General features: G+C 45.0%; 3 protein-coding genes across 5 annotated transcripts; 1 reads left to right on the forward strand and 2 right to left on the reverse strand.

The window, feature by feature from the left end:
- Positions 1–590: 590 nt before the first annotated feature.
- LOC108891969 (Fc receptor-like protein 5) lies at positions 591–5,182 on the reverse strand. 2 transcript variants are annotated; one of them, XM_018689367.2, is made up of 8 exons: positions 5,022–5,182; positions 4,780–4,921; positions 4,285–4,418; positions 4,059–4,094; positions 2,090–2,350; positions 1,765–2,010; positions 1,510–1,689; positions 592–1,379 (listed from the first exon to the last, which is right to left on the reverse strand). In XM_018689367.2, the coding sequence occupies exons 3-8, from the start codon at positions 4,313–4,315 to the stop codon at positions 1,273–1,275; spliced, it is 861 nt and encodes a 286-aa protein (XP_018544883.1). In that variant the 5' UTR covers positions 4,316–4,418; positions 4,780–4,921; positions 5,022–5,182; the 3' UTR covers positions 592–1,272. The 2 variants fall into 2 exon arrangements, with proteins under 2 accessions (XP_050923843.1, XP_018544883.1); XM_051067886.1 differs by lacking the exon at positions 4,059–4,094 and having other exon boundaries at positions 591–1,379; positions 5,022–5,181.
- A 280-nt stretch (positions 5,183–5,462) lies between these two features.
- LOC108891970 (putative butyrophilin subfamily 2 member A3) lies at positions 5,463–7,220 on the forward strand. Its single transcript, XM_018689368.2, has 4 exons — positions 5,463–5,619; positions 5,712–5,785; positions 6,288–6,644; positions 6,928–7,220. The coding sequence occupies exons 2-4, from the start codon at positions 5,722–5,724 to the stop codon at positions 7,140–7,142; spliced, it is 636 nt and encodes a 211-aa protein (XP_018544884.1). The 5' UTR covers positions 5,463–5,619; positions 5,712–5,721; the 3' UTR covers positions 7,143–7,220.
- A 979-nt stretch (positions 7,221–8,199) lies between these two features.
- On the reverse strand, positions 8,200–9,890 carry LOC108891966 (serrate RNA effector molecule homolog). 2 transcript variants are annotated; one of them, XM_018689363.2, is made up of 6 exons: positions 9,646–9,890; positions 9,342–9,422; positions 9,098–9,248; positions 8,892–8,993; positions 8,599–8,725; positions 8,200–8,521 (listed from the first exon to the last, which is right to left on the reverse strand). In XM_018689363.2, exons 1-6 carry the CDS (start codon positions 9,739–9,741, stop codon positions 8,242–8,244), a joined length of 837 nt encoding a protein of 278 aa, XP_018544879.2. In that variant the 5' UTR covers positions 9,742–9,890; the 3' UTR covers positions 8,200–8,241. The 2 variants fall into 2 exon arrangements, with proteins under 2 accessions (XP_018544879.2, XP_050923845.1); XM_051067888.1 differs by having other exon boundaries at positions 8,200–8,725.
- Between the last annotated feature and the right edge of the window lie 1,569 nt (positions 9,891–11,459).

Consider the following 11,459-nt stretch of genomic DNA (forward strand, 5'->3'; position numbering starts at 1 on the left):
ACATGAGCTTGTGAGGACACAGAGACCAAACCAGTCACACTATGATCCAGATTTCATCACAGAGCTCAGACCCTCTAAAACCTGCTCAGTTCATCCAGTTCTTCAGCTGGAAACCACCAGACACTTTGTCCTGAATGAACTGAATAAAAAAACACTTCATTATCTGTTCAGGAAATGAAGGAAATGAATTCCAGAGGTGAACAGGTGAGTTCTGAGGAAAGAGGAGGAGCTTCAGTTTCCTCCTTTCTTAGTTATGGAATCCTACAACCTCTCAGTGTGTCTCTGTCAGGCTGCTAACACTGTCAGCTGGTTTAACTCGGTTTCTGCTTCGCTGCACATGTTCCTATAACAGACATGCAGCTCTCAGCAGGTAGAACTCACCTGACACCTGATTTATCTTTACCAAACCATTGTAACCTTTCAATGCTTAGAAAACTGAAAATCTGAAGGAGGATTTGATTATGAGGTTTGAGGTCTGTTGTTTGATTCCCTGATACTCGACCTGTTTCTTATTTACAGCCGGCTGCTTTCTCCTGCCTTCACTGAGATTCATTTTCCATGATTCATTATTGGACAGGCTGTAAAAACATAGTTCCTTTAACTTTATGTCATTTAAGATCTTTAATATAACAGAGTGCAGACATAAACATTTTACCAGAGGTCTGCGATTCCAAATTTCAGATTTCATCTTTCTGCAAAAATAAAATATGATGAAACATATTTTTAACTGAGAGTGTGAGACATTTGAACAAGAATAAAGATCTTGACTGAATGTGGAATTACATTTGTATCAGTAGGAAAGTATTAATACGTATTAATAATGTAAATAACAATAATTAGAAACCAAAAACAAAATCAGAGGCAAAAAGGAAACTGATTGGAAAAGAATTACTTCCTCAAAGTAAAACTGACTCAGAATCAGAATAAAAGCTGCTGAATCAGTCAGTAAAATAAATAGAGTGAGTGAGAGCAGGAGAACAGATGAGAACATGGTGGAAGAGCAGACTGATGTTGACTGAGTGCAGCTGCTGCAGGTCTGTCTGGTTAATGACCAGCAGGTGGAGCTGAAACACAGTCTGACTCCAACACAAGAGACCACATCCACCTTCACTGCTGCACCTGTTCAGCTCCTCTCACTCCAAACACACACACACGTTTCATAGAACATTAAAGTTGTTGATTTGACCTGTTGAAGTTTTTGTTTTCTCAGCTTCAGTCAAATAAACTCCTGACTTCACTTTACTGTGTTTTACAATGTAATCAGTATTCAGGTCAGAAGTGATGCTCTGTGGTGACATCATCATCATCATAGTCATCATCCAATCCCTGCTCAGCCTGGGTGGGCGGGGTCATCACCATGGAGACGGGCAGGTGGTTTCCTACAGTCAGAGCAGGTTAGAGAGAAAATGTAGAAGATTTATCAACTGTTAGAGACAACTGACTGACTGACTGACTGACTGACTGACTGACTGACTGACTGTAAGGTCAGTGAATGATTCAGAGTGTTACCTGTGGGTCTGTGTCGATATAAAGACACCATGAGGACAGTGGAGATGAAGTACGGACACAACACCACCAGGTAACGGACCAATATGAACATGAGGTGGAGGGACCATAGGACTCCATCCCTGGCTGAGGCAGAGGTTGGAGTCACAGTAGGAGTCGGCAGGTTTGTGGTTGTAGGTTTTCCTGTAGAGAGAGAGTCACCTGGTCAGGTGAAGATGTGGATGAAATAAGTGTTGAAATCAAAGTGAAGCTCCTGACCTGTGACAGTGATCCAGCTGGGTGGAGACTCTCCATCACTGCTGATGTTACACTTGTAGAGGCCTTCATCAGACTTGGTAACATGGTGGATGGTCATGTGACCTGTAGGCTCAGTCCTGATGAGGGAGCCATCTTTATAGAAAGCAGCTGGGAGGTTGGAGGGAGTGGTCTTTGTTTTACAGTGCAGAGTGACATCATGTCCCTCCATCACAGGGAGGACAGGACTCTGCAGGATCACTGATCCACCTCAACACAGAGACAAACTACAGCATTTCATCCATTTACACACAGCTTCATCAATACTAACTCCACAGTCTGATCTTACCAGTGACAGTGATGCTGATGATGTTACTGGTTGCTCCCTCTCTGGACTCACACCAGTAAACTCCACTGTCCCAGGTGAAGGTGTAGCTGATGATACAGGAAGAACCAGCTGGTTCTCCCCATTCAACACATTCAGTCCTGTTTCCTCTGGTTGTGTTCCTCCTCAGCCTCCATCCAGCAGAGCTGTCGTCCTCCTCACAGCTCAGAGAGACAGAGTCTCCTCTAAAAAACTGAGATCTGCTGGGACTCACAGTCAGACGAGCTGAGAGGAAGAAGAGGAGGATATATCCATTTCCAGTTAAACTAAATAACACTTTTCTCCAAAGCTTCAGTGCAGTAGTATTGAAAACACCATTCAAACATTCACATTGTAAGTTGGAATTAGAAAGTGAACACCACGGTTAATGACATCAACAAAAGTAAACTGGAGTCAGGGTTAGGGGTTAACAGAGTCATCTCAGTTTAGTTATTCATCAGTCCACAGTCAATCCATCTGTAAATGGAGATGATTTAGTTCTGGTGCTAGAGTCAGCTGAGCCACAAACAGGAGAACTGAAGTTGGTGTCAGTCAGATAGCTGACTGGACACAGGGTCTGGTGTAACCCAGGCTGCCAACAGGAGACGAGATGAAAGAGTCGACAGGACGTCTGACAGGGGAGCTGACATCGGTGTTGGTCAAACCACCGTCAGGAAGTGAAGAGCAGGGGTCAGCCAGGCCGTGGAGTGGAGATCAGCTGATGTCGGACGAACCAGCAACTAGAAACCAGCTGGTGACCAGGAATGAGCAGCAGTAGTTGGCTGAACTGCTGATGAGACTGGTGTCAGCTGAGTTGCTTTGTTTGAGTTTATGCATTGTGTTGTTCTGTGTTGTTTATACACCATGTCAAGACTTTATCCAGCAACAAAGTTTTTTTTTTTTTAACCCTGGACTTAGGAACACAGAAGAGAGGCCACTGTCAGCCCTTCTCTTTATTTAGTGGACCTTTGATCCAGAATTTCATCTCAGCACTGAAAAGGATGTCCAAGTTACGAGACAAAAAAGCAGTGAGCAGGTCAGGAGGCAGTCCTCCCTCCCCACATATCTTCATTGGACAAGCCACCTTGAAACTCATAAACCTGATGAATGAGGCAGATGCAGAGGAAAAGGAGGGTGCAGTGGGTGGTGAGCGTTTGTTATCACCTATAAAAGTGGACTATGGAGCAGTGTCCCCCTAAAAGAGTCTGGTAAGGGTGAGCATCAGACAGATGACAAAAATAAAGAGGCTGTGCTCAAGGAGCTGGAAGAGTTAAGTATACAGAATGACAGACTTTACTATCAGAGCAAACTTTGTCAGTTTAAACTTGAAGCTGCTATTTTAAGAGATTCTGGGCTTTTTATTTTTGTGTTATTATTCTGAGACAGAGTTCTGTTATGAAGTGACTAACTGATTATGATCCTGCTGATTTTATAAACAGAGTTGCATATTGGTACAAACAAGCCTCCTGTTGATGCCAGTGTTTTAGCTGACGGGAAGTGATTCGCATTATCTAGAAATAAACTAATAAGAATAATGATGAATAACTGTTAATGAACATTAATTATTTTGCACCAAGCGAACAGTGAACTTGAGCTTCACTTATTGTATAGTAAAATCACTACAGGCTGCAGGTACACTGTAGCAGTGCAGTGCACTGCATTTAGCTCTGTATATTGGTGATACACGCCCTCCCTCCCTTTGTCCTCTTTGTTAGCAGCCTGTGCATATTTTATACTTCTTATTCCATTGTTAAGATAATTAGTCTTAAACATTGTATTCATATGCTATCATTTACTGTGTAAACATGGTGACCTCCTCCCACCACTGAACTGTGCAGGAGGAACAGATCTGAGACACAGTTCCGAGTTAAATCCATTTCCTCAGTTGTTCAGGTCAACAGCTCCCTACACAGAGTCAGTCAGAGTCAAACAGAGACAGAACAAGTTTACTGACCTTGGTTTGTTGAGCAGATCAGCAGTGAGCTCACAACTACAGAGAAATGACACTCAGGTTGGTTTAAAGCTTCAACAGAGTAAAAACACTGAATGATACAGGTTTGGTTTTAGCTGTAAACTGATGCAGAGAGGAGGAGAGCTGCAGCTGCAGACAGTGACATAAATGGGATTATAAAGGACTCCAGCTGTTACAGATCAGATAGAATCATAAAGAGTTTACTCACAGAGCAGTGACAGCAGAGACGTTTCCTCCATCCTGACACTGTGCTGACGTTAGAGCTGCTCTCTGATCAGTTTGTTTTCAAAGGAAAACCCTCCTCCTGCCTCTGAGCCTGTGGTTGGGGTGTTGTGGTTTCTGCTACAGAGACAACAGTTTCTTTGTTTAGTTACACTAAAGCAGATGCATTCAGTGATAAAGACTTTTCAGGAGGAGAATCCAGCAGAATGTAAATAACAATATATGCATGATGTGTTCACTGACAGTGAGATTAACCCTGATGGATGTGTGTGTTGTGTGTGAGGGAACAACTGGAAGCTGCTCTTTTATTTTTTAATAGTTTACTTATTGTTTAACGGAGTTCCTGAGTGAAGTGAGTGATCAATCATTATCCTAAAGTATGGATTTCATCAAGTAAGTTTCATATTAGTAGAAACAGACTGTATCTTCCTGTATGACTGTGGTTTAGTTGAGGGGAAGTGAAATGGAGGTGATTTCATACCTGCATGTCTGACAGCTGCTCTCTGCTTTACCCACTGACGTGTGGTTGAGAAGTGACATACACACACTGTGTAGCTGCACACCATCAGTCAGCAGAGGTGTATGGTAAGGTGTTGGCTCTGATGGACTTCAGTAGTCTTCAGCTACAGCAGATTGGACACATGGATTAAACATCAGAAAAATGAAACAAATTTAGATGAAACTGAAGTGAAACTGAAAGACTACACAAAATTCAAACCTTACCAACAACAGTAACCAGAATATCAGACTTAACGCTGCATTACAGCAACAAAAATGTAGTTACACTTCCGAGCCAGTTGGTGGTGGCACCATTGATGTTTGATGCCATCGCAAATAAAGAACCGGTGGTTAATGATGATGGCCAAATGAAGCTTCCTGAAGCTGTGAAGCTTTCCGGCCGATTGGTTCCCCCAAAAGGTTCATTACTTGAAGCCTCCTTCAACAGCGATCACTGGCGACATCTATTGTTCAAATTAATGTGTAGCAGTCAGATCATTCATGAACTTTTTCCTATCAGGGAAATACACAGCTATCCCCTTTATTACCTCTTTGCTCTTCATATATATATATATATATATATATATATATAATATCATTAGTCATTAGCTATCCTCCTTTCCAACAGGATTGCACTTCGAACTGCAATCTGATCACAGCCTGTGGGAGGCAGAAATGTGGCGCGAGGCGTCCAGTCTGCCGGAAACTCAAGCAGAAGAAGAAGCGGCGGCAGCTCACCTGTTCAGCTGAGTCATTCGACTGTGTGTGTCACGAGCTCCTTCTTTACACGTTTGGGGTGAAAGTACTCTGCAACATTCAAAAGGTTTTGACCGTTAACCTTACTTAATGTCAGAATATAGAAAATAATGTTATCTACACATGTTTAACCAACCGATCACTTACCTGTTGTTCCAGCTTCGACACCATGCGGACGGCAGCCGTACTTCTGTTGGCATCTCTGATCTCTGGGACTGGAGGTAACTCTCAGGGTGAGTTTTCGGTTGTAAATTTAATCAGGTGTGTGAATTATAGCACTTTGTTGGAGAGTTGGTCTCTTTTTCTGTCACATCTGAAGTTTGAATGATTAACTATCCGTTATACAAACGTGGTTTAGCTGCGACATTCCGCTGCTAAAGCTAGCAGGACACTAGCCAATTTTACACAAGGCGAGAACCTTGCGCCGTTTTTCCGCTACGGAGATGGAATAGGAGGTCGGGGCTTATTGAGAGCATTAAAAGTTGAAAAGTGTTTCTAATCCCTGTAAAATCAGACAGACAGGCGTCAATCCCAGACCTCCGAAAGTCAGACCAAAATACTGCTGATGACAGAGAGGCTAGACCTGGCAGCTGGCAGCTAGCTGCTCTCATGTTTGTATGGAGCAGAGACCAGGGTTCCTCTCTGACAGTCCCTCTCTCTGATTGGCTGATGGTGAAGTGAGGAGTTACACTTTGACCTTTAACCTCTGACCTGTGTTTTCTCTCTCTCCTTCAGTTCAGAACATCACAGCTGATCCTGGACAGACCGTCACTCTGCCATGTCGAGCTCCAAACACCAACATCATAGTTGTAGAGTGGACCAGACCTGATCTGAAGACAGAAAAATATGTCTTTTTGCAGCGGGGCAGTCAGCCTGTTACAGAATACCAGCTTTCATCTTTTCAGGACAGGGTGGATCTGGTGGACAGACAGATGAAGGACGGTAACGTGTCTTTGATTCTGAAGAATGTGACGAGAGAGGACACAGGAAGATACGAGTGTCGAGTCGTCCAGAGAGGAACAAACCGCAGGAAGAGATCTTACCTGAACACTGAGCCCATCAGCATCATTGACCTGGATGTTCATTCCTCAGGTGAGTCAGTGGAGTTGAGTGTGTTTGTGTGTTTGTGTGTTTGTGTTTGGAGCAGCAGCTTCCTGGTTGTTGGTGTGAGAGTGAAGGCTGATCACAGATCAGATGTTGGTGTTTTCTAAAGATGTTGTTGATGAGACTTTGTAGAAAACAGCTGGTATGAGTGATGTGATCAAAGTGCAGTAGATAATGTCTGACAGGAGTTTGAAGAGGAAATGGATTCTGTTCTGTTCTTCAGTCATCACCTACCTGACACTGATACCTCACACCTGCTTCTACTCTGCAGGTAACACACAGGGAGACAGGGAGGAGGGAGGAGAAACAGGTGGAGACAGCAGAGGACATGTTGGACTGGCAGCTGGTCTCTCAGTTGTTGCTGTGGTTGCTCTTGTTGTTGCTTTGGGGATCTTCATGTCTAAAAGACACATGAAGAAGAATCCTCCTCCTCCTCCTCCTCCTCCTGCTGCTGCTGATGAAGAAGCAGGTGAACAGATGTTATGAAATATAATCAGTAAATGTAAAATAACCGACATGTATAAACCTGTGACAGCAGCAGACAAACCACTGTCTGAGACAAAATATCAGTAGAAATGACGACGTCTCTCAGCTCAGCTCCAACATCCACATGTAACTGGACCCGAAACAAACTGAAGAAAGAATCCAGTAAAGAAACAGTGACAAAGAAATGTGTCACAAACTGGCTGTTACAAAGAGTTCAGTCACAGGAGAAAGTTGGGAAATCAGTGTTCTAAATCAAAGTCTGGTCCTCCACACTGGACCAGTCATGTGATCTTAATCTGCCACCTTATCGTGGTGGAGGGGATTGTGACCTCAGGGGATTCTGTCCATATTAATGTATCAGTGTGTAACAGTGGGTTGTTGCTTCAGTCCCTCATCACTGTGGAACTATGCTTCATGTTATCAGCTGCTGAAATGTTTTCTATCTTCATGTCTGGAGCTGCTTCAGCTTTTCTACTACAGTATTTTGTGTTGAGCATTGATGTTCAATTCATTTCAGTGACAGAAATCAGTTCTGCTGTGGAAAGTCTTTTTTTTTTCCATCTGTTTGATGCTTTGAGTTCAAAAGTCACCTAGTCACCTAGTATATATTTATATCCTTTATATTTTCAGTTCTCTATAGATTTGAAAAATTTTATACATTTGTTGCCAAAAATAAATTTGTATTTAAATTCTAAACTGTATTGTTTGTGGTTGGATTCTTTACTGTGGCACACCTGACTTCACCTGAGGATCCTAAAGAAACCACAACACACACCACACCTGAGGCCTGTGTTATAAAGTTAACCTGCTGATTTCACTCAGGGTTCTCTACAATCTTGATCATTGTGATTAATTAGAATGTAAGGACGCATCAAACATGAAAACAATTAGAATACCTGAATTCTCTCCATGGGCATTTCTGAAACTGACCAGTCACTCTCTGAACTATATGGCATAAAGTATTCTCTCTCAAATGTTAAGTATCACTGATGGAATACATGAAAGTGTGACCTTCAACTGGCATCAGTGACTGATGAGTGACCACAACACACACATCATCAGTCTTCCTGTTTCGATCTTTATTGGAAAGTGGAACGAATCAGATCATCACTGAGTTACATTGGTCCTGATCCACACACACACACACACACACACACACACACACACACACACACACACAGCCTACAGTTTCTGTTCTAACTAAAAAAAAGAAAAAAAACAACAAGCAAATGATGGAGGGAAGATGAAGGGAATCATGGGAAACGTAGGAATAAAAAAGTTTAAAAAACATCCTGTCGTCTCGTTCAGAAGAAGTCGAGGTCGTCGGAGCGTCGAGGTCTCTGTACTCGATGATCGACCGCGGGTCTCCTCGCACGCCCCTGCACACAGAGAGAGAGAGTTACAGATAACCAATATCTAATCAATACCTGTGTGTTCTGTCACTGAAGCTTCTCACCTGGTGTTCCGCTGTTTCCCAGGAAACCCTCCTCCCCCTCCCCCTCCTCCTCCTAAATGACCTCTGAAGTTGTCATAGTTACCACGGCCCGCCCCAAACTGGTTGGGGGGGTAGGGAGGTCCTCCGCCTGCAACACACACACACACGATGCGTTTGAGTGTCTCATCAGACTGTGGGAAATCAGAGCTCCTTCAGTGCAGATCAGCTTCTTATAAACATTTGCTCAGTGATGGAGGAGTGTGTGAGTGTGTGTGAGTGTGAGTGTTTGAGTGTGTGAGTGTGTGAGTGTGTACCAGGGAAGCCCGGCATGGGAGGTCTGACTCCAGGTGGATATCCCAGAAGGCTTTGCTGCTGCGGTGACTGCCCAGGGAATCCAGGTACGCCAGGTGGAGCGGCTGAAAGAGAGAGAGCCGTCACCTCTGCGTCTCCTACGTTTCCCAGAGTGCTTTTCACCGGCACACGGACCACAGGTGTGTGTGAGTGTGTGTGCAGGCCTCACCTTGAGCTGGCGGTAGGAGGGGCTTGCTCTCAGGTAGCGCGGGTCTCTTGGCGTCCAGCAGGAAGTTGTTGAAGAACTCGACTTCCTGTCTGACGGCGGCGACCTTCTCTGCGTGTTTGTTCAGGATGTGTTTACGCACAAACTCCGGAGCCTGGACAACAACAGGCGTTACCACGGTAACCACTCCGTCAGGACACACACACACACACACACACACACACACACACAGGTAACATGAACTCACCTTGAACTTCTTCCCGCTCAGAGGACAGAGCCACTTGTCTTTACTGAGCTCCTGAGTGTTGGCTGACAGGAACTTCTCCACCTGGACACACAGACAGGTGACAGACAGACAGGTGAGAGACAGACAGGTTAGAGACAGACAGGTTAGAGACAGACAGGTTAGAGACAGGCAGGGAGAGAGACAGACAGGTGACAGACAGACAGGGAGAGAGACAGGCAGGCAGGGAGAGAGAGAGACAGAGAGAGAGACAGACAGACAGGCAGTCAGACAGTCAGTCAGACAGACAGACAGACAGGTGTCTCACCTCTTGTTCAGGGTCCTTCTTCCCCAGTCTTGCAGCTTCTTCTTCGCTCAGCGTCTCTGAAGGCGACAGCAGAGGAGCCAGTCTCTCCTCACACATCCTCTGATGTTCACTCACTGTCCAATCACAACACAGCGTGTGATGACATCAACACACAGCAACACACACACACACTGAACATCTGAACCACCATCATTTATCTGTGGAGCCACAGGAATAAAAAGCTCTCTCTCTCTGTGTGTGTGTGTGTGTGTGTGTGTGTGTGTGTAAGTGTGTGTGTGTGTGTGTGTGTGTAGATGAGGTCTCTCTCTCTCTGTGTGTGTGTGTGTGTGTAGATGAGGTCTCTCTCTCTCTCTCTGTGTGTGTGTGTGTGTGTGTGTAGATGAGGTCTCTCTCTCTCTCTCTGTGTGTGTGTGTGTGTGTGTGTAGATGAGGTCTCTCTCTCTGTGTGTGTGTGTGTGTGTGTAGATGAGGTCTCTCTCTCCTCTCTGTGTGTGGTGTGTGTGTGTGTGTAGATGAGGTCTCTCTCTCTCTCTCTGTGTGTGTGTGTGTGTGTGTGTAGATGAGGTCTCTCTCTCTCTCTCTGTGTGTGTGTGTGTGTGTGTGTAGATGAGGTCTCTCTCTCTCTCTCTGTGTGTGTGTGTGTGTGTGGTGTGTAGATGAGGTCTCTCTCTCTCTCTCTGTGTGTGTGTGTGTGTGTGTGGTAGATGAGGTCTCTCTCTCTCTCTCTGTGTGTGTGTGTGTGTGTGTGTAGATGAGGTCTCTCTCTCTCTCCTGTGTGTGTGTGTGTGTGTGTGTAGATGAGGTCTCTCTCTCTCTCTGTGTGTGTGTGTGTGTGTGTAGATGAGGTCTCTCTCTCTCTCTCTTCTCTGTGTGTGTGTGTGTGTGTAGATGAGGTCTCTCTCTCTCTCTCTCTCTGTGTGTGTGTGTGTGGTGTGTAGATGAGGTCTCTCTCTCTCTCTCTGTGTGTGTGTGTGTGTTTTCTTTCTCTGTGTGTGTGTGTAGATGAGGTCTCTCTCTCTCTCTCTGTGTGTGTGTGTGTGTGTAGATGAGGTCTCTCTCTCTGCTCTCTGTGTGTGTGTGTGTGTGTAGATGAGGTCTCTCTCTCTCTCTCTCTCTGTGTGTGTGTGGTGTGTGTGTAGATGAGGTCTCTCTCTCTGCTCTCTCTCTGTGTGTGTGTGGTGTGTAGATGAGGTTCTCTCTCTCTCTGTGTGTGTGTGGTGTGTAGGATGAGGTCTCTCTCTCTGTCTCTGTGTGTGTGTGTGGTGTGTAGATGAGGTCTCTCTCTCTCTGTGTGTGTGTGTGTGTGTAGATGAGGTCTCTCTCTCTCTTCTCTCTGTGTGTGTGTTGTGTGTGTAGATGAGGTCTCTCTCTCTCTCCTGTGTGTTGTGTGTGTAGATGAGGTCTCTCTCTCTCTCTCTGTGCTGTGTGTGTGGTGTAGATGAGGTCTCTCTCTCTCTCTGTGTGTGGTGTGTGTGTAGATGAGGTCTCTCTCTCTCTCTCTGTGTGTGTTTGTGTGTGTAGATGAGGTCTCTCTCTCTCTCTCTGTGTGTGTGTGGTGTAGATGAGGTCTCTCTCTCTCTCTCTGTGTGTGTGTGTGTAGATGAGGTCTCTCTCTCTCTCTCTGTGTGTGTGTGTGTAGATGAAGGTCCTCTCTCTCTCTCTGTGTGTGTGTGTTGTAGATGAGGTCTCTCTCTCTCTCTCTGTGTGTGTGTGTGTGTGAGATGAGGTCTCTCTCTCTCTCTGTGTGTGTGTGTGTAGATGAGGTCTCTCTCTCTCTCTGTGTGTGTGTGTGTGTAGATGAGGTCTCTCTCTCT

Source organism: Lates calcarifer, unplaced genomic scaffold (genome assembly GCF_001640805.2).
Source record: "Lates calcarifer isolate ASB-BC8 unplaced genomic scaffold, TLL_Latcal_v3 _unitig_2068_quiver_942, whole genome shotgun sequence".
Classification (NCBI taxonomy): domain Eukaryota; kingdom Metazoa; phylum Chordata; class Actinopteri; family Centropomidae; genus Lates; species Lates calcarifer.

Excerpts from the sequence above, each read along its gene's own strand:
- LOC108891970 (XM_018689368.2), top strand. The coding sequence starts at position 5,722 with ATGCGGACGGCAGCCGTACTTCTGTTGGCATCTCTGATCTCTGGGACT. Across the intron at positions 5,786-6,287 it reads GACTGGAGGTAACTCTCAGG|TTCAGAACATCACAGCTGAT; the intron begins GTGAGTTTTCGG and ends TCTCTCCTTCAG. Across the intron at positions 6,645-6,927 it reads CCTGGATGTTCATTCCTCAG|GTAACACACAGGGAGACAGG; the intron begins GTGAGTCAGTGG and ends TCTACTCTGCAG.
- LOC108891966 (XM_018689363.2), bottom strand. The coding sequence starts at position 9,741 with ATGTGTGAGGAGAGACTGGCTCCTCTGCTGTCGCCTTCAGAGACGCTG. Across the intron at positions 8,994-9,097 it reads CCTCCTACCGCCAGCTCAAG|CCGCTCCACCTGGCGTACCT; the intron begins GTGAGGCCTGCA and ends TCTCTCTTTCAG. Across the intron at positions 8,726-8,891 it reads TCCCATGCCGGGCTTCCCTG|GCGGAGGACCTCCCTACCCC; the intron begins GTACACACTCAC and ends TGTGTGTTGCAG.
- LOC108891969 (XM_018689367.2), bottom strand. The coding sequence starts at position 4,315 with ATGGAGGAAACGTCTCTGCTGTCACTGCTCT. Across the intron at positions 1,690-1,764 it reads CAGCTGGATCACTGTCACAG|GAAAACCTACAACCACAAAC; the intron begins GTCAGGAGCTTC and ends CTCTCTCTACAG. Across the intron at positions 1,380-1,509 it reads ATATCGACACAGACCCACAG|GAAACCACCTGCCCGTCTCC; the intron begins GTAACACTCTGA and ends CTCTGACTGTAG.